This window comes from Desmodus rotundus, chromosome 5 (assembly GCF_022682495.2).
Source record: "Desmodus rotundus isolate HL8 chromosome 5, HLdesRot8A.1, whole genome shotgun sequence".
Taxonomy (NCBI): Eukaryota; Metazoa; Chordata; class Mammalia; order Chiroptera; family Phyllostomidae; genus Desmodus; species Desmodus rotundus.
The window spans coordinates 154,475,651-154,502,937 of NC_071391.1; the positions used below are offsets into that span (position 1 = coordinate 154,475,651).

General features: G+C 37.3%; 1 protein-coding gene across 6 annotated transcripts in view; it reads left to right on the forward strand.

The window, feature by feature from the left end:
- The window catches only part of ITSN2 (intersectin 2), a 116,119-nt gene that overhangs the window by 43,707 nt on the left and 45,125 nt on the right, over nt 1-27,287 (forward strand). For 5 of the 6 annotated variants that reach the window (XM_045189205.3, XM_024552516.4, XM_053925822.2 and 2 more), the window contains exons 9-22: nt 674-737; nt 1,288-1,425; nt 1,876-1,961; nt 2,648-2,910; nt 3,708-3,857; nt 6,134-6,274; nt 7,392-7,479; nt 11,933-12,072; nt 13,088-13,168; nt 21,681-21,817; nt 24,586-24,722; nt 25,948-26,045; nt 26,417-26,592; nt 26,897-27,041. In XM_045189205.3, the coding sequence (XP_045045140.2) occupies nt 674-737; nt 1,288-1,425; nt 1,876-1,961; nt 2,648-2,910; nt 3,708-3,857; nt 6,134-6,274; nt 7,392-7,479; nt 11,933-12,072; nt 13,088-13,168; nt 21,681-21,817; nt 24,586-24,722; nt 25,948-26,045; nt 26,417-26,592; nt 26,897-27,041 (1,844 nt within the window). The remainder of the gene's footprint in view (nt 1-673; nt 738-1,287; nt 1,426-1,875; nt 1,962-2,647; nt 2,911-3,707; nt 3,858-6,133; nt 6,275-7,391; nt 7,480-11,932; nt 12,073-13,087; nt 13,169-21,680; nt 21,818-24,585; nt 24,723-25,947; nt 26,046-26,416; nt 26,593-26,896; nt 27,042-27,287) is intronic. The other variant, XM_053925823.2, reaches the window with a different exon arrangement.

The following is a 27,287-nucleotide window of genomic DNA, read 5'->3' on the forward strand; positions in this document are numbered from 1 at the left end:
ACAGTGATGCCATAGAGAAGGGAAGACAGGGAGAATGGTTTGGGTGAAGATAAGGAAGAGGAGTATGGATAGGGTTTGAGAGAGTAGTTTTATACATATTTGGTTTGAGGTCCTTTGGTAAGTAGATTTTTCAGTTGCATGTAGAAGTCTAAACTTAGAGGAGAGATTTGGTCTGGGGATGTATATTTAGGAATCACCAGCCTCTAGGTGCTATTTAAAGTCATAGGAATGGGTATGAGTAGACAGAAAAGAATGTCCAGGACAGGTCGTTGGGGATGCCAGCATTTTCCGATTGAGAGGAAGAGAAAGGAATGACCAGAGAGTTAAGAGAAGATCTGAAAATGCTGAGGAAGCTGTGCTTCCCGTTGCAGTGGGTGCACAAGGAGTCTCCAGAACGTGGCCTCTCAGTACTTTCTGAACTGGTAGCTCAATCCTTCATGTCACTTCATGTCACTTACCTTCTGAAAGGACAGAAGATCATTTGGCCCCACTAGTTCTAGATTTTAAGTTGCTTGGGGGCAGAGAATGTGTTTGTTTTGATTACGACTTTGATGTTAAAGTTCCCAGGATAGCAGCGGTATTGTTTTATAGGTATGGTTATTGAGTATTTTGCATGACTTTAAAGGGGCTAAAGAATTTTCCTTTTTTAAAAATGTTTTTCCCACTCAATCAGGTTTTCAAGCTAGAAATGCCCTTCTTCAGTCAAATCTTTCTCAAACTCAGCTAGCTACTATTTGGTGAGTTTGCCTATTAATTATGTTTTTTAACTATTTATCCTCTATTATAAGAAAGGTATTGTTTCTGTAAAAGTTTGTGTCTCAAAGATGTTCCATAAAAGTAGCTAATTGAAAGTTAACGCAACTTTGGAAGCAAATATAATTGTGCAAAATGTTACTATTCTTGAGAATTTGGCATTTAATTATCTTACAAGTAAAACTAGTTTAATTTTATATAATGCCTTCTGTGGATAATTAGAGCCTATCTCATCTTTAATGTAGAATTAAATGTGACTTAATAGTTGAATTAACCATGAAAAAAGACATTCCACCTTTTCAGAAGGAATAGTTTTCTTTTAAAAGTTTCTTTCCTCTCTTTTGTGATATGAAATGAAGGATAAACGTTAGCTCACCTCTCTGTATCCCTATACACTTCACTAAACTAGGTTATGGTAACTATTTTACTGTCATTGTTTTTGGTTTTAAAATTAAAAAATTGAATTCTTTTGAAACTATTTTACTCCAAATTGAGATTTTCTTTCTCAGCTGTGAATTTTCCCATTTTCTTTAGGACTCTGGCTGACATTGATGGTGATGGACAGCTAAAAGCTGAAGAGTTCATCCTCGCGATGCACCTCACTGACATGGCCAAAGCTGGACAGCCTTTGCCCCTGACTTTGCCTCCTGAGCTGGTCCCTCCGTCTTTCCGGTGAGTGCCTCTGGGGAGGGAGGGGATGGCCTTGATCACTTAGCAGACATTAGTATTACTTTGAGATTTCCAGTGGTTTAGAGAGTTAAACATTTACATTGATACTTGATTTTAGAATGTAATGAATTATGCCAAGTAGGAATAGGTATTAGAAGTAGGTGTGTTTTCACTGTGTTATTGATAAGAAAACTGATGACCGAAGAGACTTAGAATAAATTTACTCAAAAACAGCAATTGGCTGAACCGTGATTTGAATCCAGATCTTTCTGGTTTGACAGTCCATATGCTGCTGTTCACTGTAATTATGTATGGACCATACTGTGTTTTAGATATCTTTAATATTGATAAAATATTCTGAATATTAACCTTCTCTGGTCATTGGAAGTCTATATAGTCTAAAAATTCTCAGACTGTGTGTTGCTAAATTTGTTTGTTACTTGCTTTTCTTAGAGGAGGAAAGCAAATTGATTCTATTAATGGAACTCTGCCTTCATATCAGAAAATACAAGAAGAAGAACCTCAGAAAAAATTACCAGGTAACATTGAGTGTCTAAGTTGTATATTTATAGTGAGTTGTCTTAAGTTTTACTTTGAAATGTAAATGAATATTTAGAATTTTTACATTTTAAATATTTTATATGCTATAAGAGAAACTATGTCATGAATGGGATGGATTTTGACATCGATAAAATGGAAAGTATGCAAGAAGAGACAGTGTGTATATATGGCAAGAATATGTGTATTAGACATCCTAGTTAAAGTGTTTCTTCCACTTTAGGGGAAAATATTGGAGCAAGCTTTGTAATGAAATATTTAGCTTAAAAAAAAAGTTTAAATATTGGTTGAAAAAATACATGTGTAGATATTTTAAAATATTAAAAAGTCAATGGGACATATCAAATAAAACAAATACACAGCCAGCCAGCTTTGGTTGTCCTTAAAGAAAATGCTGAGAGAAAAGTTGAGAAGTATTTTTATTGGCAGGAATAGTTAAAATTATTTCTCTCTTGGGTGGATTCAAACTTACAAATTTTTTTTCTAAAAATGAATATTCTCAGAACAGAAATATTTTACTATTTACATTTGAGTTAAAATTCTTAGGAGAAGTATGCAAAGAGTAATAGCAGTCACATGATCACAAGACATGAGGATGTTGAAAATGGGATCTGTGGGATCTGTAGGCTCTTCATGTGTAAGGACACTTATAATGTACATTATGTAGTTACATTTGAGGACAAGCGGAAAGCCAACTATGAGCGGGGAAACATGGAACTGGAGAAGCGACGCCAAGCCCTGATGGAGCAGCAGCAGAGGGAGGCAGAACGTAAAGCCCAGAAAGAAAAGGAAGAGTGGGAACGAAAACAGAGAGAATTACAAGAGCAAGAATGGAAGAAACAACTTGAGTTAGAAAAACGCTTGGAGAAGCAGAGGGAATTGGAGCGACAACGGGAGGAAGAACGGAGAAAAGAGATAGAAAGACGAGAGGTTATCTTTAAGTTATTTTATTTCCTAAGAAAATCATTACATTTAATAAGTGGCTGTGTTTCTTTCAATTAAAAAAATGATTGGTTTTGTTGTGGCTTTTCCTCTGCCTCATACATTCTTGCTTGTCTTACACAAATCTGAATCTTGGCCGTGAGGGGTTTTCAGGTGACATCCCAAAGGAGAATGGATGGCAGAGCAGAGAGAGGAGCTAGGGTTGGTAAGCCAGAGGAGGGAGTCAGTTTGATCAGAGCAGTACATGAACATAAACTTAGGATCCAGAGTTAAGTGAACAAGGAATGGGGGAGAGAGAGAGAGAGAGAGAGAGAGAGAGAGATGAGTCAAAGGTCTGGTGAGGAATCAAGAGGCTGGGCTTGCGCAGGTCCTTGGGATAAATAGTGTTGTGAGGGTTCCTAGGAGGGCTGGCTATGTTTAAAGGGCTGGGAGTGGAGTGCTGTGAATTCCAGTGACACTGAAATATATGAATGGAAGTTGTTTTCTTCCCTGGTAACCAGAATAAAGGTATAGGTTTTCCTATTAACATATTTTTTAGGAAATCATCCTTTTGTTTATTAAGATAAAAGTAACTACAACAAGATGAGGGTCCTGTGAATCAATCAATAAGTCTAAAGGAAGTCACTTTTGTGGAAGTTCTTCAACTTAGGCCGGTTGATGAAACTAGGTCTGCCCAGTGACCCATAGGCAATCAAATCCTACCTCACTTTTATTTTGTCAGCCCATCAGTGTTTGAATGATGCATAATTGTTCATTTAGAAATTAACTTTAATTCATTATTTCAGGCAGCAAAACAGGAACTTGAAAGACAACGTCGTTTAGAGTGGGAGAGAATTCGTAGACAGGAGCTTCTCAATCAAAGGAATAGAGAACAGGAAGAAATTGTCAGGTTAAACTCTAAAAAGAAGAGTCTTCATCTCGAGTTGGAAGCACTGGTATGGCTAAAGTTTAATAACTGAAATTGATCTGAATGATGCTGGAATTACCTGTTGAAAAATGTCATTGTTTTTTAAATCTACCTCAAGAACACATTATGTTTTAATATAATCAAGCAGTTATGTTTTCATACGTGCTTTTTAACTGGTCAGTGTAGTTTATTAGGAAAGGATAAAGTGACTCAAAATGCTGAGCATTGTGTGGTCTCAGTTCAGATGCTGATAAACCATGCCTCTTGGGCAAGGCACTTCCCTTCTCTGTGCCTCACTTTGCCCATCTATGCAATAAAAAGTGCTCTCTCAGCAATTTTCTGTTTTCACACTGGCCTCTGGAAGGTGGCCTGCAGGGGGATGAGCTGAAGGTGGGAGCAGGAAGCCATGAAGCCAGGGCAGTGCTTGCCTTCCCTGCACTTCTGCACTTCCTTGCCAGCTCTTCTGCACTTGGCAGCAGGAAGGCACCGCATCCATCTGCTTTACTTTTTACTGGCCTTTTATCTGAGATTTGCTTGGAAGAAAGGATTCTACTGCTAAAAAGAAAAAATGATTTAAAACTGCCATCATAAAAAGTCTATTACGATTCCTTCCAGTTCTGTAGGACTGTAGTTAAGCTAATATTGGCCATTATACTTACTAATTTTTACACACCAGACATCAGAGGGTCAGGTTATTAAAAGACTTTGAAATGCAAGGTGAGAAGCTCTAAAGAGTCTGGGTAAGACATACTATTCTACTACGATCCTATAATCCCATAAGATAAATGGTCTGGGTAAGGAGTGCTATTTTACTGTGACCCTACATTCCATAAGATACGAAGGGTCTGGATAAGGCATGCTATTCTACTATGACCCTAAACTCCCATAAGTCTCATCTGATAGCATAGTAAGATTTTGCAGAAATGCACGTGCGGCCATGTGGTAGAGCCAAATTTAGGTCTGTCTTAATTATTTGGTGGATGATTTGAATTACGTTTTTTAAATTATAACAATATTTTTAGTTACAAAGGTACTATTTTATGCCTTCAAATGGATAGCAAAGCATGCCACAAGTATTAATCATGCCACAGTACTACAAAATAGGCCTAAAAAACTTGAACGTCTTTGTGTAGCTAATTGAGTATAGACAAAGTATCATGTTGTCTATATATTTTTCCTTAAAAATATAATGGGAAGAGACCTTAAGATGGATGACTTTTCCCTCAAGAACGGGGGGAATGCACCAGGCAGTAGTGTGGACTGTCGTGCAGGGTCTGAAAAGGCCCAGGGCCTGCACTCACACCTGCTGGAGAAGATAACGTGAGCTCTAGGATGGACACAGCATGTTCCCTTTAGATCGTATTCTCAAGTGAAATTTTGATTATCAGTGCTTTTAAATCAGGGGTCTCATTTCTCTTCACCCCATGGTAATAGTTTGCTAGGGCTGCCATAACAAAATACCACAGAAGTGGCTTAAACAACAGATAGTTATTTTCTCAAAGTCCAAGATCAAGGTGTTAGCAAGATCAAGGCTTGGTTCCCTTTGAGGCCTCTCTGCTTGCAGATGGCCGCCTTCCTGCTATGTCCTCACCTGGTCTTTCCTCTGCCTCTGCATCTCTGTTATCTCTTTTGTATCCAAATTTTCTCTTATAAGGACACCAATCAGATTGGAATAGCGCCCACTCATATGACCTCATTTAACCCTTAATTGCTTTTTTAAAGGCCCTGTCTCCCAATACAGTCACATTGTAAGGCACTGGGGGTTAGGATATAACATGAATTTGGGGGAGGCACAATTCACCCCATAACACCTCACCCTTCTTCTTAGCCTCCACTGAGAATCTCTGATCTCAATTTCCCCCCTACTTCTCAGAAATAAGGGGGAAAGGAATGTTATCATAGGAAAAGAGAATTGTAGCTGAAAACCCTCCTGGACATTGTCTCATTAGAGGAAATTAGATTAACAGCATTGAGGGTAGAAATAGAAGCTCGAAGAAGGTATGCTATATGCCACATGCAAAATTTATTCCTCAGTATTCTTTGAGATTGTCTCTATTTTAATGTTACGAATTAATGCCTCCATGCTGAACTCAAAAAAAACTTTGTGTGTTGTATTTGTGCTCTCATCCTAATATATGGGTTCTTGTGCTCTGAAAATGGTGCATTTCTGCTAACAATTCTCTTGAGTCAAAAGATACAACTCAAAAAACATGCTCCACTTGGTTTTAAGTAAATATCTTATTTTCCTGATAACATTTTTGTTAGCATTTTATCTTGCCATATATTTATGTGCTCTTCCTATAGAACGGCAAGCATCAGCAGATCTCAGGCAGGCTCCAAGATGTCCGACTCAGAAAACAAACGCAAAAGACTGAGCTGGAAGTTCTGGATAAGCAGTGTGACCTGGAAATTATGGAAATCCGGCAACTCCAGCAAGAACTTCAAGTAGGTCCCTTGCTTCTGAATTATCCTTAAACATGAACAGTTATTAATAATTCTTCCTAATAGAGTGGTTTTGGTTTTGGGATCAAGAACCCCTTTGCGTCTCTAATATGAATGTGCACAATCTTGTACACGATACCAGGAAGCTCGTAGACCCTTAAAACTCTGGTAGGCATCCGGTTAATACTCGTTCATAAATGGATGTTTATCACTTTGTGTTTTAGGTTTTAAGTAAATACATATATATACACACATATTAAAATAAGGTTATTGCTACTACTCTTAGGACATTTTTTTGCTTTTCTTTCTTTTCAATATTTTGTTGAGGATTTTAGGATCTATGTTCATCAGTGATATTGGCCTGTAGTTTTCTTTCTTGGTTGAGTCTGTCTGGTTTTGGGATACTCTCAGGAAATTTTGAAATAGCATTATTCTTTTCAGAATTACGGTGAGAATGTTGAATATGTCCCTCAGGGGCCCGGTAGTTCTTTCCTTTACTTGTGCGTAGGATCTAGTTCATGTACTGGAGTTTGGAGAATGGGGGCCCTGGAGGCATTCTGTGTCTCTAGAGTCCTCTTACCAAATTTTCTCTGCATATGGACTGGTAGTTAATCAGCTGCTTTTTCACTTTCTCACAGCAGATACAGACAAAGGCCAAATAACATTTCCCATCCAACTTACACCTGCTTCCTCAGTCATCCCTGAGTTTTTAGTCCCTCTTTGATTTGTACTGTTGATTCTGGAGCATCATGGCCTGCTTACACGTGCCCTGCTTACACGTGCCCTGCAGCACAGACACCAGAGGCGCCTCTTAGCCTGGCCCCCCGCTGTCCATTAGTGTACTGAAAATTGTAAGGCTTCCAGGTGTGCCCCATTAACAGAGGCTTTCTTCACCACCTTTTAGTTTTAGCCAGTCACTTATAAATGGGTTTATGTTTAAATATTTGTATTTCAATCATGTATACTTCCGTTCTAGTTTATTCATAAGTTGTGAGCAGTTTACAACTACATATCATTCCTATGCTAAGTTTCAAGAGTGATTAAATCATGTTTTGAAGTTTGCAAAAAATGTATAGACATTATAGAGTTTTAATTAAGCACTACGTTTTCTTTCTATAAGGAATATCAAAATAAGCTTATCTATTTGGTACCTGAGAAGCAATTACTAAACGAAAGAATTAAAAACATGCAGCTCAGTAATACACCTGGTAAGTCTCTAAGGTTTGTTTTGCCTTTTATTAAGATAGCATAATTCTGTTATAAATAATGTTTTTTGTCTTTTGTTGAAAATTTCAAATTAATGTGAAAAATATCACAGCTTTTAGAGCAATATGTTAATAAAATTAAATAAAAATAAGAATTGCGGTATGTCTATCTTGATAAGATTTTTATTCATATATTTCAAGTGTCAATCAAATAAAATGTTAGATTACAATTAAACAAGATCTAGGTTTGACTTTAGCACAAGACTGTATGTGCATTTTGGCCAAATCCTGCACAAATTACAAAGAACTGTTTGGGAGTAGACATTGCTGTGTGGCTAAATCTGTGGGATTCTAGGGTGATAGTGTATAGCAGTGGTAGACTTAAGCAGAATGGTATGCCCTTCCCAGACCTCTTATATCATCTAACTCTGAATCACATAAAGAATTTTACCAGCCTGACCCTCTGATACCTGTGGAACAAAATATGCTAATTTGTGGGAATGTAACATTTTTCTTGATTCAAGTCCCAACCAGAAATGATTTCTTAAAAATCTACATTGAATAGAATTGCCAATAACAATGTAGCAGAAAGATTTATTTAAAGGAAAGTTAATCTGGGATGGGGAGGAAATATAGACAACTGTAATCAAATAACAAAAAATTTTTTTTTAATTTAAAAAAATACTTTAGTAAAAAAAAAAGGAAAAAAAAAGTCAATCTGCAAATGTTGTGTTAGAACTAGCTACAGTATCCTAAGTATCTCCCATTGGATATCTGATTGAGTATCTGTCAGTCTTTCCCCACAAGGGTCCTTTATTACATTTTTGGCTGTTCAGACGTTCCAGTTAATAGCATCCCTCTTTTTGCCCAAGTTCTTAACAAACTGAGAAATAAGGCAAAGGAACAAGACATATGAGAGGCCAAAATATCACCTCATTATTGATAAAGCTGATACTGGACAGCATGGCTTATCTGTGAGTGGAACCACTGCACCCGTAAAACACTGGATGCATGAACACCGTGGAATGCAGGTTTCCCGTGGGCAGTTCAATCTCAAGAAGGCAACAGATACACTGTGTATGGCCAGTTCCCTATCTTGAGTTCATCAGCTAATGAAGCAGGTGGGAAGAAGCTGGGAATAGTGTGTTAGTGAAGGGTCCTTTACTGCATGAAAGAAACACCAGGAATAGAGAAGTTCACTCTTGTGAACTACCCTTTACGGTGTCTCCCACCTTCCAGTGCTGTGGTCTGTCCATGACTCTTCTCCGACATGTCCCTTCTCCATACCCCTTCTTGCATGTGATTCTTTTCTTGATTGTTCAAAGTGTATCAGCTCCCACCTCACCCTCCACCCCTCCACGGGCATTCCAGAGGCAGGGTGAGCCAGCCCTCCACATCTGTGCAGTGACAGAAAGTATGTCAGCATCCTCATCATTATTGTTAGTATTTGGATTATGAATGGGTTATAGAAGATGTCTTCTCGGGGACCTGATAGAGCTACTCTTTCTGTGTATAATGTGATCTAGTTCAGCTTTTTTTTTTATCTACCTATATCTATCCATCCTCTATCTATCTATCTTTCTGTCTTTCTCTCTCTCTCTCTCTCTCTATATATATATATATATATATCTCTATTATTCCTGTAGTTCAGTTCAAAATGCTAAGCTTTTGTTTGGAATTTGTAGAGTCCCGGTATCTCTTAGATTCCTCTCCATACAGTTACTATTTAAGATTACCAACCATCTGCCAAGCACCAAAATAGGCATTTTTTTCATACATTATTTTCTTTCATCTTTACAACAGCCCTTTGAGGTGGTTGTGATTCCCATTGTGCAGCTTGGGAACACTGAGGCTCAGATTACATAGGTGCCCAAGAGGGTGCAGTAGTAGCCCTCAAATTCTCATCTGTCTGACTCTGAAGCCCACTGTGCTAGCACGTTGTCTCTCTCTCTTCCAGTTACCTAACACAGTGCTCATAGACACACACAGTATTCAGATTCAGTATTGGGATGTCTCTTATTAGTGGTGTTCATTTTGAGAAGTATTAAGAATGTATAAACTGTTATTTTTCACATGGCTTATCTCTCAACTTAACCAGACTCTGAACTACTTGAGAGGATCCATGCAGTAGCCTTCTCTTCTTTCACCTGCCGTTGAACATAGTGCGGTGCCTTGCGCATAGTAGAAGTGCAGTTTAATGACTAAATGTTTGTTGAATTACTGGAAAGCTACTAGAGCTATAAGAGAATTTGACAAGGTGCCTGGATAAAAGAATTCAGCATATGAAATTCAATAACTTTATATGTCAAAAGTATTTAATTAGAAAGTATAGTGAAAAAGGTCTTATTTATATTAGCATTTTCATTGTGATGAATAAAGAAGAAATGTGTAGTTCTAAACATTTACTTAGAAAAGATTCCTGAATAAGTAGGTACATATTATGTTCCTGAATGAACCTGTTCAGAATTATAAAGATGTCAGTTCTCTACTAATTCACCCATGTATTCAGTTCTACTCAGATTTCTTTAAATGAAGCTTTCAAATAATTCACAAATTCACGTAGAAGAGAAAACATGCAAGATTAGGCAAGACTTGAAACATATTGGTGGGTGGAAGAGACTAACTATCAGATATCAAAACATGTTATGAAAGCTATAGCACCAAAAATAATGTGTTATTGTTCAGAAACACAAACATATAACAGTGAAACTGAATAGAGAACCTAGAAACAGGGTTGTGTATAGGCAATTTAGGGTAACATAAACTTCGCATTTAACATCAGTGGGAAAAGGATGGCCTTTCGATAATTACTATCATTTCAGTAAGCGAGTTGGGGGACAGTTGGTTATGTGAAGGGGGTGGGAAGCTCTTTACCTCACTCTACGTTCAGAAATAAATCCTGAGTAATAAATAAATGTTATTCGACTTCAATAGTTATCAAGAAAGGACAAATTAAAGTGATACTTATTTTGCTGCCAATTAGCAAAAATGAAAAGAGATTGATAATACCCACTGTTGATGAAGGTATGCAGAAACAGGCACTTTGGCGTTCATTATATATGGGTACAGCTTTTTGGAAGGGCAGCGGAGCAGTTTTTCAAATTTTTTAAAGTGTTCATATTCTTTAACATGGCAGTTCTTTCATATCCTAGCCTTATAAAATGCTTTCACATATGCATTAAGATATATATACACAAATATTCATTGTAGCATTTTTATGTAACAGTAGAAAATTAGAAATGACCTGAATGCCAGTCAAAAAGGGAATAGTTGCGTAAATTATAGAATAGCCATAATGTGGATTACCATCTAACAGTGTTAAAGAATGAGCTAGATTTATATGTCTCTCTTTGTAAGATGTGTTATTAAATTTAAAACAAATTGCTGAGCAATGTAAGCAATATGATCCCATTAAAATCCCATGGAAATAAATGTTGATTATGCACATATCTACATGTAAATGCCTAAGAGAGGAAGTAGCTGGGCATTGAGATGAAGGGGACTTTTCCACTTTTTATTGTATGTGTTTCATTTTATTTTATGTTAGCTTTTTAAAATATTTTTATAGGTTTATCCTAGATTTCTTTACTTTTAAAAATATAATAAAGTTTAAATATGTACTTAGTATGATTGCTGTTTTGGTTTATTGTAATGTAATCTGCATTTAATATTTCCATCTAGTTTCTGCATCCCTGCCTATGTAAGAAAGGGTTATACAAAATGAAGCTCTCTGTTCTTACCTCCTAAAATAATATTACTAAATAATCCAGTTAGTAATATTAATATTGAGTCCTTGCAGTGAATATTCTCATATTCTTGGAAGCACTACGAATAAATAAAAAGCTACTTTAATAGCAGTTGCTATTAACTGAGTATTTACGGTCGACTAGACTGTGTACTAATGGCTTCGTAGCTATCACCTCATAAATACAGGGTCTGGCACAAATAATGCCCCTGTTTTTTATTACAAAATCATAAGCATGTAATTCTGTAACATAACAATATCACACCCAAGCACACCATGTGACATTTTAGGTGAAATGTTCAAATTAAAACTATAAATTTTTACCCCCATATTATTACCCTCCCGACCACACTCAAGCAGGTGTGATTTCTGCCGATGCTGTAGGTGATGTGATGCCCACTGTGTAGAGACAGAGCTTGAGGATCAGGTTGGTGAAGTGCCTCGCCCCAAGTGGAGCATCACTTCAAGTCCTGGTACTTTTTGAGTACTGAACCAATTTACACATCTCTATATGAAGGTCTTCCCAGGATCTGATTTGTAAAGGGCAAATGACTGTTGAGTTTTTTCTCTTTAATGTGGATCAAAAGTTGATCCACATTTTGCATGTATACCCTTTGTCTTTCCCTGGTTACACCAGACAGTAGATGTCAATTGCTTGTGAAGACATAAGAATTTCTACTATATATAAACTGTTTGATGTCTGTGTTTCAGATTTAGGGATCAATCTACTTCATAAAAAATCATTAGAAAAGGAAGAATTATGCCAAAGACTTAAAGAACAGTTAGATGCACTTGAAAAAGAAACTGCATCTAAGCTATCAGAAATGGATTCATTTAACAATCAGCTAAAGGTATTTATCTTCTATTATATTCATTTTTAGTTAGCTGCCTTCTTACATTCCTTATTTTGATTTAATAGGATGAATAACTGAAGCTGTTATTTTTATAAGTAGTGCATTTTCATAATTTATTTACTAATTTGAGCTATACTAGAATTGCAAGGCTATTTTTAATGTTCTCTGTAGATGCAAATATTGCATTGTGTAACTAAACATATCATTTACCATAGTTTTCAGCTTTTGATGACTGCTTTTATTGGCATTTATACATTTTAAGAACAATTGCCTTTGTTAGTACTAGAGAACTGATCTCAGTCAGCATGATCTTAGGCAAAATTCTATAATGGGGAATGTGGAAAATTTATAATAGTCCCGGTAGCAGAAGCTCTTCTAACACACTAAATTCTTTTTTCTTCTTTGTTACAATTTAATTTAATTAGCCTTTGTGAAATAATGCAATAATCAGTGAAATCTAAAACATATTCTGGCACTATAAGCTTTGCATGAAAAGTAAGACTATGATTCATTATTTGCTGCAATGCAGAGCAGAAATCCAAAATATATGCTGTATGCTTATCATTCTGTGCAGAATTAGTTATATACTGAAGCCATATCTATGACAGAAGATATTAAAAGATAAAACCAGATTGATGGCATATCATTCAAATTTGGGAGTAATCTTGTTATTCCCATTCTAACAGCGTAAAGTTTTCAGAGCAGAAAGTATTACATAACTTTTCAGGCAGCTATATTTGATTTTTCTCTTGCTGGCTTTTTTAGAATAACATTATACAAACTAGAATAAACAAAGAAAAGAGACATGGGTTCAGTTAAGGAAGAGAAATTTGAGGTGCATAAGGTTAATAATATGTTTCACATAAGTATATATATTAGGCAGAAAAAAATTTTTTAACCAAGTAATTTGTCATTGGTGGACAGACAAACCAGCCAAGTTAACTTCCCTACATTATTTTTTTTTTTAATTTGTGCATAGTTTAATTGGCTTTTTATCTGCCTTATCTTACAGTGTGGGAATATGGATGACTCTGTTCTTCAGTGCCTTTTGTCTCTGCTAAGCTGTCTCAACAACCTCTTCCTCTTACTTAAGGTTATTTTCTAATATCTAGCTGTTTTTCTTTGAGTTACTTTACTGTTTTCTTTTTTTTAAAAAAAAAACTAGACTATTCTTTGCATTTATCTGAGTATCTTTGTTTGAAATAACATACAATGAAGACCTTTTTTTATTTTCTGCTTGTTTGAGTATCCGTCTGCTGTCTAACTGCCTGTTTGAGTCTCATGCCAGAAATCAGAATGGTTGCCCAACATAACGTTTCTCATGGAGAGCCCAATACACTTAGAAATATCACCTGGTTCCCTTACATTATCTCCATGAGTTGAGTTAACTGATTAAATGATTACTGATTGAATTAAAAGGAAAGCTAAGAGAATATGAGATAAAATCATTTAGCCATATCACTAAAAATCATTGTTTAAAATAAAACTTTCATTTGCTGAAATCTAGGGCAAAGTTACATCATGTATATACCAGCTTGCTTCCTAACACTGCTGTATGGGGGAATCCTAGCCAGTACCGCACGGGCAGCTTTAGTTCCATCAGGTTACCAGGCTTCTTGCTTAGACATGTTTGTACTTCAGGTAAAACTGTTTAAATCACACGTATAAATAAATAGTTCCACTTTATCACATATAGCATACAGAGTATTTAAAACACTCAATGAATTCCTGTTTTAATATATAGCATGGCCTCAAATAATGGTTTATTAAGGGTCATTTTGTGGTAACATTGATGAGAAACTTAACTCTTGTTTATAACAATTAGCCTATGGTAAAATTGGCTTTCTTATACGTTGTTTCAATTAAAAGTCAAAGAACCTATTGACGATGTTAAGCGACGACTTACTGTAGTTTAAAGAAAGGTACTTTAAATTTACCACTTGCTGACCGTGGTAAATTTTGACTGCATCCACCTTGGGACTAAAGTGGATGGCAGTAGGCGGTAGCATACGTACGCACAGCAAAGACAGGAATGTGACCCGTAGCGCTCACTTGTTAGAGAAGCAAAGTTAAGGCAAATTGGAAAGATAGTATCAACTTCTGCTTTATTGTTTTAGCACGAATGACCAGATTATCTGATTTTAGAACTTTTGCTATAGATTGCACAAAAATTTAAACCTAAGTTTCTTCATCTGTAAAATAGGATTCGATGATGATTTGTGGAGTATACTCAAACACATAAATCTGATTCTTTCACTTAGCATTGATTCTCCACAGGCCAGCAGATTATTCTTAACCGCTTGTTTTACTTTTTGCCTTCTGCTTCCTGCCTTGCAGCCTTTCCGTGCTTATTGATACTTTCATCAGGGACAACTAGGAAACTAAAAGGTGATGAGACGCCTATACTGTCAGAGTGGTCAGGATAATTGCTCTGGTGTCACTGGATGTGGTGTCACGGAGAGCAAGAATAGTCTGTAATCATCATGGTAAAGTGATACCGAGCAGTCAGTTCACGTAACAATGAAAAATATCCGTTGAACTGTCAACAAGCAGACCTTTGAAGACCTTGCTGAAAGTGCCATTTCAGTGGAGTGATGAGCAGAAGCTGGGCTGCAGCAGATCAGGGTCAGATAGGAAGAGTTAAGGGTGTGAACAACTCTTTAGGAGGAGAGTGAAGACAGCACGAGGTCAAAGGAAAACTTTTGTTTTGGGAAGAAAGACTTGAAGGACAAAGGATACAAAGTCCAGTTATGCAAGAAGAATAAGTCCTGGGGTCTAGTGTGCAGCATGGTGACCATAATTAGCATATTGTATGCCTGAAGTTTTCTAAGAGGATAGATCTTAAAGTTATTACCACTAAGAGAGAGAGAGGTACCTATGTGAGGAGATTGCTGTTTTAATTAGATTGATTGTGGTGATCATTTCACAGTGAATATGTGTATTGAAACATCAAGTTATACACCTTAAATATATGAGGTCTCTCCAGAAAGTATCCAGACATCTTATATGAAAAATAGAGACATTTATTGACAAGAAATATTGTACATAGGACAATGACACCTCAGTCCCCTTCGAAGTAGACACCTTGGGACCTCACACAGTTCTCCCAGCATCTCTTCCACTGTTCAAAACACTCTGCAAAATCCTTTGTTGGAATTGCCATCAGCTGCCCTGTTGTATTTTCCTGAATTGCATCGATGGTCTGAAATCTCTTCCCTTTCAAAGATGATTTTAGTTTTGGGAAAAGCCAGAAGTTACAGGGCACCTAACCTGAGTGTAGGGGGGCTGAGTCACCTGGGTGATTTGATGTTTCGCCAAAAACTACACCAGGCGTGATGCATGAGTGGGCGGGTTGTTGTGACGAAGCTGCCAGTCACCAGTTACCCATAGCTGTGGCTGTTTTTGTCATATTGCATCTCTCAACCAACAAAGAACATTGAGACCGTACTTCTTATTAATTGTTTGACCTGGAGGGGCATACTCATGATGGACAACACCTTCCCAACCAAATCCACAGTTACATAAGCTGGAAATGCAAAGGCCACCCAGTGTATATGCTCATTCAACAGCATCTACCGCCTCTACTGACTAGTACAGGGAAGCTGTCATTTTGTTCACGCATGTGCATTCCAGTCCACTCTCGGCTGCCAGGTTACATCAATGTCATGTAAACCATTCTCGTTATATTAACAATGGCTGGACTTTCCGGACAGGCCTCATATACAATTTATATTTGTCAGTTCTACTTCGATAAAGTTGGAAGTAGGGAAGCAAAACTGGGATCAGCCTTGGAGGTGCTATCGGCTTTCTGTGAGGCATATGACTGCATGGTGAAGAGACCAGTTCTGTTAGGACAGAAGAATGGAAGGGGATGGTTAGGCAGCCCTATCCAACTCATTGTCTTGATGATGATTGCCCGACTCAAGCCAAATAATTCACTGCCGAATTACCAGCACCTAGTGCATGGAGCATGGTGGGTGGCAGTAAATACATGTTGAATAAATGAATGGTTTTGAATGTTCTCAGTCAGAAAATACGCAGCACTTAGGGTTACTGTGTAAAGTTCATGAGACAAAAACAGAACTAGTCAAAAAACAGCAGAGAACCATGTATTTCAGATTTTAGAAACACTTCTGACTCCATGTAATTTATTCTCTTTCAGTGAAGGCTGTTTTTTAAATGCAAAGGAAGGGAGGAAGGAAGGCAGATTTGAGGAAACGATGAGGGAAGGAGTAGGAAAGTGACAGTGAGATTGAGTATAAGATGGTGGTTGATAGAGCAGAGTCCCTAGGGAGCAGATGAAGATAATCCAGAGCATAGGTCGAAGGGTTAGATAAAAAGAATATTTCCAGCCTAACACATTGGGAAAGGCGGCTGTGAATGCAGCTAAATTTGTTGGTGGGCAGTGGGAAGTTGACAGCTTCAAGACCTAATCAGAAGCAGGTTGAACCATTACAGGAATCTTTCTTATGGAGTAACTCAAACTAGACTGGAAGAAGATGGGTGCCGATGCAAGAAGTTTTATTGATTTTGAGATGGAAAGACGGAGTTCTAGTTTCATGGTTTAATGAGGCACAGTTCCTAGCTGGTAATGCGGAGAATGAATGGAAGATTAGGAAATTTGGGGGGAGAGAAGTAGACATTTCTGTGGGGGTGGAGGGTGCAAGCTTGGTACAGGAGGTGTGCTGAGCATTATTATTGTAAAATAATAACTATGGTCCTTTAAAAAAAGATGAGACATTTGATAGCATTATTCTATTAAGGAAATTCAAGCAATATTGTATCTTTAGCAGTGAGGAACAATGAAAAAAGTACTGGCCTAGGAATCTTAAAAAAAGGTGTTCTGGTCTTATTCATTCCATTTGCGGGTTGTGTAACTATTCATCATTTAACCTCCAAACTTTGCTTTCTTCATCTACAAACGTAAGCTGACAATGTCTGCTCTTCCTTCTTTGCAGAGTCTAGTGGTGGCTCAATGAGAGCATAAATATGGAAGTGCTTTGTGAACCAGTATGTGCTGTACACATATGTTGTTGTTCTTATCAGGGAAGGGATTATCGTGAATCTCTCAGATATCTTCAGTGTGTTGATTTTGGATGATTGGGGAGGTACTTTTCCCTAGAGGCAAAGTAGAATCTGTCAACACCGAAGCTGTGGCTTCCTTCCATCTCCTTTGGGAACCTCGATTCTCCAAGGTGGGATAAAATAGTAGGAGGTGTGGACCTGAAGAGCTGTTGGGCGACATTGGTAATAATGTTTGTTTCTAAAACAGAGATTCTTTTTGTGCCTTGGACTCTTCAACAGTTTGGTAAACTCTCTGGACTCCTCAGAATGGTGTTTTAAATGTATAAAATGAAATACATGAGATTATAAAGAAAATTAATTGTAAGAGTCTCAAAATATTTTTAAAACAAATTTATGCCCTGGCCAGTGTGGCTCAGCGGGTTGAGCGCTGGACTGCTAAGGTCACTGGTTTGATTCCCAATCAGGGCACGTACCTGGGTTGTGGGCCAGTTCCCAGGTTGGGGGGTGTTCAAGAGGCAGGCAACTGATCAATGTTCCTCTTACACATTGATGTTTCTTTCCCTCTCTTTTTCCCTCCCTTCCCCTCTCTCTAAAAAATAAATAAAAATCTTTGAAAACAAATTTGTGAAATAGTAATTATGTGCTTCTCTATTAATGAACTAAATAACAAGATCTGGTGACAGACATAATAATGTAATTTTGAACTCAAGATGTATTATAATATGAAAATATCTGTGATTTCTGTTGGTGAAAAATATCACCAGTACAGCTAATATTACCATGGTTTGTTGCTTATATTTAGAGTTGAAGAAAATGCTGTATTTCAGATAGAGGTTAGTGAAAGTAAAGATTAGTTTTGTTACTGGACCCCTGAATTCTATTAAACAACCACTCTGAATTGCCTGTGGCCCTCCCTCCTGTGAAGAGTGCGGACAAGGTGATTGGACTCGCCGATGTCCACATCCGCTTGTTCTGTCAGTGACAGAGATGAGTATGAGAAAAGCCTCCACTGTGATTTTGGATTTGTCTTTTCCTCTTCTATTTTTGTTAGATTGTTTCATTTTTAAATAAATTTTGAAGCTGTGTTATTAGGTGCAACAAGTGCCCAAGGTCACACAACTAGTAAGTGAAAAAGCAGAAATTCAACCCAGATAAGTCAGGATTTGACATTGAATGGTTATATTAAGAGAATGAAACTGAAAATTTATGAGTGTTCACTGTAAGAAGCTATAAAAGACTAACATAATCAAGCAAAAAAAGTAGAAGGAAATTAATGAAACAGAGGACAAACATTTAATACAGAGAATCAAAAAAGCCAGAATTTGACTCTCTTAAAGACTAATAAAATTAATAAACCTTTTGTAAGACTGATTTTAAAAAGAAAGAGAGCAGAAATGAAGAAAATTGGAAGTGAAAAGGAAATATGACAAGTATGTTGCAAACATTAGAAAACAAGAGGATGTTGTGACAGATTTTTGCACATCAATGTAAAAATGTAGATAAAATGAACAAATTGCAGTTTGCCAAAAATGACTCAGAACTGACTCCCCCAAACAGAATCCAGACCCTGAGTTTTTACTGAAGGAACAGGTACCTCCAGTCTCACACAGCTGTTCCACAATATAAAGAAGAGAATAGTGTCAACTTACCGTATGTTACCATATCATTAACATACCAAGATCTAATAAGAGCCATAGGAAAAAGGATAACTATAGGTTAGTTTAACAGATGCAAAAATAAAAAACAAAATTAAAAAGTTGAATGCAAAAATTTATAGAAAGGATAATCCCTTAAGACCATTGACCAAGTTGGATTTATCTTAATTAGCTATGCAAAGATGATTTGATGTATAAAAATCTTTATTGTAATTTGCCATTGAAACAGAATAAGGAGGGAAATGGTATGCTCATCTCAGATGCAGAAGATGTATTTAATAAAATTTAACTTCTGTTTATGATTTTAAAAAAGTTATTAGCATATTCGGAATAGAAGAGAACTTCCTTAACTTGAAAAAGATCTGTCAGTCTATTAAGACAGAACAGTTCTGTTCGTGAGTGCCGGTTGGTTTACTTGTTCTCAGTTAACTGATAGAGTTAACCAGGACCTCCTAGAAGCAGTGACTTAATAACCCAGAGGAGTGAGTCCAATGGAATGAGAGGAAATGTTTTCAGCAAGCCTTGTGGTGCTCTTCAGATCTTATTACTATGCATAGACTATTGTTTATGCACTACTATTTATCCAATAAATACTAACTAAATGTCTCCACTGTACCAGACCCTGACCTGGGAGGGGCCACCTTGATGAAAGACAGTCCTGTTGTCAAGAAACTCACTTCAGTGGAGGAGGGAATGGTAGATGTTTGGCTATGATTGAGGAATGCACAGAATGCCTTGTGGAGCGCAAGGAAGCCCATCAACTCAGACACTGAAGGAATGGGGCTGAAAAGGAAGACTTGGAGCAGTATTTTAAAGGATACGTTGGAGGGCTAACCTTGCAGCCATGTTAAAATCAGATATTAAGTTGGCTCCTCCTGACTCTCCTTTTAATCTTACAATTCTCCTCGTTTATGATTTCAGCCAGTAATAAGCTTATGTGCCCAGCACCATCGTGAGCACTTTGCCTGTACTGACCCATTCAATTCTCACAATACTAGGAGGCGTGTCCTGTAGTCAGCCCCATTTTACAGATGAGAAGACTGTGACGTAACTGTCCTGGGTTTACTCAGCTAGTCCCTGACAGCCTCACTCAGACTCAGCAGTCCTGTTCCAGACCCATGCTCCCAGAGTCCTTGTCACTAAACCACACCACTTCGCTGTAGCTTTTACACGTTGCATTCGTATTGTTAACAGAATTTAGAGGAAGGCGCAACAGAACTGTGGAGGCTGAGGTGTGCGGGAACTTTGCTATGAACGCAGTATTTGCTGGCTGGCTTAAGCTGCAAGTGTTGATCTCAGACATTTTGGACATACTCTCGGGATACCACGCTGTTAGATCAGCTCTGCCATTTCAATTAAGTTAAGAGGGCTCGCCTATAAAACATTTGGTTTCCGAAAAGAAACAGAGTTTGGGGTTTGGTGGGGCTTATTTTTTAATTTTGTTTTGTTGTTGTTGTTGTTGCTGTTGATTGGTTGGTTATTGTGTACAGGTAGATGCCCAACATTTTTTACTAAAACATTCTATCTAAATACTAAGTTCCCACCTTTGCCATGAAACTTCTTTTGATAACTTTCGGGTTTCGTGGGGATTTTATTTTTGTTTTCTTCCCCTCTTTTTGACTACAGCCCTTTTCTACTCTCTTGTTCAGGATTCTGTAGATTCCAAGTGAAAACCACTCAGTTCAACATAGTTAAGCTAATGAGAGGTTATTTAAAGAGCGCTGGACCACTCACCAAGACAATAGCAGTGCTGCTGGGCTGCGTAGTTCCTAGACACTGAGGACTGAGATTGGAGATTCGGTCCCTCCAGGACTCCCTCTTTCTGCACCTCTGTTCCCAGTCTTTGCTTCTCCCTTTCCTGTGTTGATTTCATTCCTGTCCCTGATGGCACCACTGGGTAGTGGCAGCTCCAGCTTTATCTTAATCTCAGTTTAATGAGTTTAGAGAGAAAGATTCCTTTCTCTCCTCTTCACTAATGTGAATCCCAGGAGAGGATTTGGGCTCTTCTTGGATCATGTGCCCATCCTTTGGACCAATCATTCTGCCAGAGAGGTGCAGTGCTGTGATTGGAGCACTGAATTTGACATATTTGATGAATTTGAATTCATCAAAGCCACATTCAAGGGAGAATCGGTTTCCCAAACAGGAAGGATGTTGTTAAAAGAAGAGGGGGAAAAGTGCTGAACAGATCATCACAAATTTCTGCTAAAGCACTTACCTGGATGCCACATTTTGGCACTTTTCTCAACTTTGAGATTGAGAAGTCTTTAAAAGCAAAAACGGTATCTGGGAGTTAGATGGCCTTGGATTGGATTCCTTGCGAATCTTTATAGCACTTTGCGTTGAATTAGATGCTCATAAGCACTTGTTCATTTCAGTTCCTGTTTTGAATATTTTTCATTATTTTGACTCATTCTAGTCATGGTTTTAGGTAGACATTACCTTTACTATTTTTAAGTCTTAAAATTATTTACTAATTGCTTCTGTGTTTGGTTCAAGATCTTGTTGGATTAAAGTTACGGGTACTTGATTAAACTACATAAATGTCAAAAATATGACTGAACAAAATTCCTCTTAAAATGGTATAGCAAGCAAATTGTTTTCCCACAGTTTTAATACATTGTTTTATATTGAAAATGAAGTACCAATTCAGAGAATTGGCTTGTAAAGATTCTGAGTTCCTTACAAATGAATTAGTACAAAAGTAGATGATTTTAACAGGTATTGGTCCTCAGTGGCTATGTGAGTTAAAAAATATATATTGTATTCCATTATTTTTTAATAATTTAGATATTTTTAAAACTTAACATTTTTACTCTAGTTTAACTTGCTTTAAGATTTTTGTCTTTTGATGCAAATGACCCATCATGTCAGAAAAATATTTAAATCACTGGCATAATTGACTTATTTTTATTTTCTCCTTAGGAACTGAGAAAAAGCTACAATACACAGCAGTTAGCCCTTGAACAACTTCATAAGATCAAACATAACAAATTGAAAGAAATTGAAAGAAAAAGGTCAGAGCTAATACAGAAAAAGAAACTAGAAGATGAGGCTATAAGGTAATGTAACTGATAAATTTATTATACTGTGTTGCTATTAGAATTCTAACTTGACTAAGAAAATTTACCGGGAATAAAGGATAAATAAAAGGATTATCCTAAGATGCTAATCAGATTCTAAATTTTAGAAATTCAGTACTTCTTTTAGGGACTGAATTTAGAGTAACCAATTTTATATTTCATTAGTGAAAAATCTGGACTTTGGAGTCAGACCTAGAAGATGAAAAAAACTAAATACTTAATTCTGTGGAGTGGTAAGACTGAGTGTAGAATTCCGTGTTGTGCAATTTCTACCACTGAGATACACCAATCGCCTTTATCTATAGCAAAGAGAAGTAGGACAGTGTGCACAGAGCCATTCATTTAGAGTGGTGACTATCAACCTTTTTCATCTCATGACACACATAAATTAAGTACCAAAATTCGGCACACTAAAAATATATGTTTTTTGCTGATCTGACCAAAAAAGTAAGTATAATTTTGATTCATTCATATTGGACAGCTGTTGTTGCGCTGGCTGTTGTCATTTTTTATTTGACAGTCTAAAGGAAAGAGTCAGTACCGCTGACTGATTAGTCAGTATTGCATGTTTCAAAAATTCTTGCAGCACATCAGATGAAAATTGCTGGTTTAGATTATTATTATTATTTTACTATTTTATTTTGTTATTTTTTAAATTATTTTTCTGCTAGAGCCTGTTCCTAATACTAAAGAGCCTCTTCCTAATATGTTTGTTTCTCTCAAGTTCTCTAGTGTCAAAAATTAGTATAATTAACAAGTATCAGTGAACTAGCATTCCTTTTCCTTGCAGTACAGGAGTAATGTCCACAAAAGAGCTAATAGTTACTGCGAGGCAAGAAGGACACATTACCATATAGCAGGCCTCTTTTTCTCTCCCTTACCCTCCTCTTCCCTCCCCTCCCCTCCCCTTCTCCCTCACCCAAGGACATTTTTTCATTGCTTTGAGAGACACAGAAGGGGAGAGAGAGAAACATCAATGCAAAAGAGAAGCATGAATTGGTTGCCTCCCATATGCACCCAAACTGGGGATCATAAGTGCCCTGACTGGGGAATGAACCCATAACCTAGGCATGTGCCCAGACCAGGAATTGAACCCTCCACCCTTAGGTTACGTGACAATGCTCCAACCAACTGAGCCACACTGGCCAGGGCCAGGCCTCAGCCTCTTAGCTTAATGGCTTCAGAATGGCCACTCCCAACACATTTTAATTGGGTGGGCACTGTAGTGTATGATACAGGCAGACTCGGGGGTACTTTTGCTCCCAGATTCCTCATATGTAATTCTAGTAGGAAATTCTAATAGCTAAACAAATAGCTATACTACTCTTTACTCCAAGACCCCTACATTTGTGGCCCCTAACAAAAGATGCTAGGATAATAGAGAAATGGAGACAATGAAGTTCAAACTGTGAAGGCTCTTATTTGCCACTTAACTTGTGCCGTGTAGTATTGCCCAAGGGAACTGTGCAGTGGCTGACCTTGCTATTAATGCACCCACATGTCTTGTTACTCTTCATCGCTGCTCGCTGTGTCTTTTAGGACAACACACCACATTAGTAATACACATTTTCACTATCATCCTCAGTCATTATCCTACTTGTGATGGAGGAAAGAAATCAGAACCGAAGCTCATGTAGGATCAGTCCAGAGCTGGGTCCTAACACTACATCTTGTCTATTTCCCTGTTGTCTCAAGCTGTTGGTAATAGTCTGGTTTTCACATTATATGAGAGGAAGCTTAAAGTTACAAGATAATGAACCAGGAGTATAAAGAATGAGACAGTTTGAGGATGAGGGGAAAGATTGGTGACTCAGTGGATCTACAGTTTTTGGAATTAATCCAGGATTTTTAAGTTCCTCCAGGGATTACAGGCAGAGACATGGAATTCAGCCAAGTTGTCTATCTTGCTGGAGCATAAATGCCTGCAGGTCCCAGGGATGTATCTAACCACAGTTTTCACTGCCCCATTAGTGTGTGCTGCGACTTGGAAAAGTTGCTAAATTTAGTGATGACAGCTCTGTCTCCCAGTAATTTCATAAAAATATGTGCAAGGAAGAACTATAGTGAGCATTAGCTATAATACTAAAATAACCAGTCTGAGCACAGATTACCTTGACCAGCTAGAAACCAAGCTGTAGCTTCATCAGAAATCATAGAAACATGTACACAAGCATGGGCTTCTAGAGGGAAAATTCTCTGTTATCTAACAAGAGAAAAAGACTTTGAAGTGCGAATATAAAAAGCGGATACTCTGAGCGTTTCCTGTTCCCACAGCAATGACTATATCCCAGGCACAGGGATAACGAGCTAGGACGGTGGGAGTAAGAGTTGGAAGGCTGTCCTCATGCAGAACCTGCAGAGGGGGGAAGGAAATTGAGATACAAGTTTTAGATTTGGGGTTTTTTTGACGAATTCCATTTCAATTCTTTTCCTCTTTTGGCTTGGGAGGTTGGCTGGCAGGAAGGAATTTGAGGGTGTGGGGAAATTGTCAGTCATACCCCTCAGCCTATCTGTTTGTCCAAGGCTCCTCAATTCATTGGTTTTCCCTTTCAGTCTGTTTCTCCATATCCCGCTACTCAGATCTCTTTGCCATATAGTAAATACATAATTGTATAAGATCATATATAATATGTATTATATCTAAAATAAATATTGTTTAAGTTTGACAGGAGCAAGATCCATTGTATTTTTACTTCATTAAAAAAATTTTAGGACATTGTGCAAACTCTTTCTCTTTTTGTATAAAGGAAAGCAAAGCAAGGAAAAGAAAATTTATGGAGAGAAAATCTTAGAAAGGAGGGAGAGGAAAAACAAAAGCGACTCCAGGAAGAAAAGACACAAGAAAAAGTTCAAGAAGAAGAAAAGAAAACTGAGGAGAAACGATGTAAGGATAAAAATAAAAATAAAAAATTTTATTTTTCTGAGACAGAGCAACAAAAGAAAATAGATAAAGATTCTGATGAGAAGCAAAAGAAGAAGAATAAAATTAAAAGATGATTATCTTAGGATCAGAAAAAAAACTTCTAAAGTAAACTTGGAAGAGAACTGTGTAGGCTTATTAAAACAGACTGAGGGTAGAAATCTTAAAACAACATTGAGAAAAGAAAGTAGTCATCACTATGAACAGACCATGGCATAGTTTTCATAATTGAAGTAAACAGTTTTAAATATTTATTCAGCCACTGTAACTAAACTGTTTATTTTAATGAAGCAATAAAATTTTGAATCTTTGTACACTGAAATTTTTTCAGAACATATGCTTTGTTTTCGATATACCTCAGAGTCAATTCTTAAAATACTTTTTTATTTTTTAAAAAAGATTATTTTTAGAGAGAGGGGAAGGGAGAGAAATATCAATTGATTGCTTCTCACATGCTCCCAACTGGGGACCTGGCCCACAACCCAGGCATGTGCCATGACAGGGAATTGAACCAGTGACATTTTGGTTCGCAGGACAATGCCCAACCCACTGAGCCACACCAGTCAGGGCTGCTATTATTATTATTATTATTAATTTCTCTTTTGGATATACAAATAATTAAATCCTCAGCAATTCAGTGTGTTGAAAATTTTACAAGCTAAAGCATTCTACAAATGAACGAAGTAAACTATTTTTAGTCTTATCAAGTCTAGTGTATCTGTGAGCTCTTCTGCTGTTCTTCTTTTGGAACCATACTGACAAATGTATAGATCCTCCTTCGGTCGACCCTGTTTACTTGCTGATCTCATGTGTGGTCTCCCTTTTCGTGCTCTTCTTCCCTGTTATATTCTTGACTTCACAGATCAAACTAAGCCTCTTGCTCCTTAGTCTCCTTTCACTTTGCAGGGCTCATCCTCCACCACTCCCTTAGATCCCTGGGCATGACACACCCTACACGTTTTCTCTTTGTTTTACTGCCTCCAACTTTATGTAAGAGAAACATCCTTGTTTGCTTTGGTAGTGACTCTGTGATGTCAAGATATTTAAATCCTAACAAGACTGTACAAATGGATTTTCCTCACACTGTTTGATGGTTAACTTTTTCTTTAGGTTTTAAGTGTTCTTTATTGAATCAGAGCAAAGGCGTATACATGAAAGTAGCAAATAATGACAATTATCTTCTCTTTAGGTGAGCCAGCTAGCGATTTAGTGAATTACAGAGCTTTATATCGCTTTGAAGCGAGGAACCATGATGAGATGAGTTTTAATTCTGGGGATATAATACAGGTAGGAAACAAAGTCTTTTTCCTCATAAGCCAAATACAATGTAATGTCTTTGTTATCTTCAGTTCCACTTTCTGTGATTTCAGTTACCCATGGTCAAACATAGTCTAAAAATAGTAAATGGAAATTCCAGAAATGAACAGCTCATAAGTTTTAAGTTGCACGCCACTCTGAGCAGCTCAAGGAAACCACGCTCTGTCCCGACTGGAACGTGAAGCGCCCCAGGGCGCAGCCTATCCCTGCCGTGTATGCTGCTGCCCGTCAGCATCCTGGTCATCAGATCAGGCGGTTGTGTTCGAGCCTGCATCACTTTCTGTTGTAAGTGTGTGGCTTTCTAACCACTGTTAACCTTTTTTTTTAAATTATTTCTGTAGGTTGATGAAAAAACCACGGGAGAACCTGGTTGGCTTTATGGTAGTTTCCAAGGAAATTTTGGCTGGTTCCCGTGCAATTATGTAGAAAAGATGCCATCAAGTGAAAAATCTGTATCTCCTAAGAAGGCCTTACTTCCTCCTACAGTATCTTTATCTGCTACCTCACCTTCCTCTGAGTAAGTTTTTAGCTAACAGTGGAGTTTATATAGCTCTGCAGATGCATGAATACCTAATATGTATTTATGTCAGCCTGCTACTTAATCGTGTTGTAACCTGGACTGGACTCTCCAAGAGTACCTCCTGTTCCCATTTGAATACTGAAATTGATTAAGACATAGGTCAGTAGTTTGTTTGTGAATTCTTTTTTTCCTCATGTTGTGTTTAAATATTATATATATTATATACAAATTGATACATTGGTAGTATTTCATTAGATTGTAAATAATTAAGTATACTTATATTAAAGTGTTGTATTTACAGATCACTTTCTTCAAATCAGCCGGCATCAGTGACTAATTATCAAAATGTATCTTTTTCAAACCTAACTGTTAATACATCATGGCAGAAAAAATCAGCTTTTACTCGCACCGTGTCCCCCGGTTCTGTGTCACCTATTCATGGACAGGTATGTGTCTCTAGTTCTTGTGTGCTTTATTCTTTGACATTGTTCCTGCTTCACATAAAGTAGAAGGAAGAGTTTTGTACAAAGGCATCATTTACTCATTTAACCAGAGTTTGTAGCATTCAGTTTTGTTCTTACCATTCACATGTGACATGAAGAAATTATTATTACTTAGAGGTTTTTCAACAATTCATTCTCATAGTATCAAGTTGCTAGCAGCTAAGACTTCCAAGTTCTAAATACCATTTT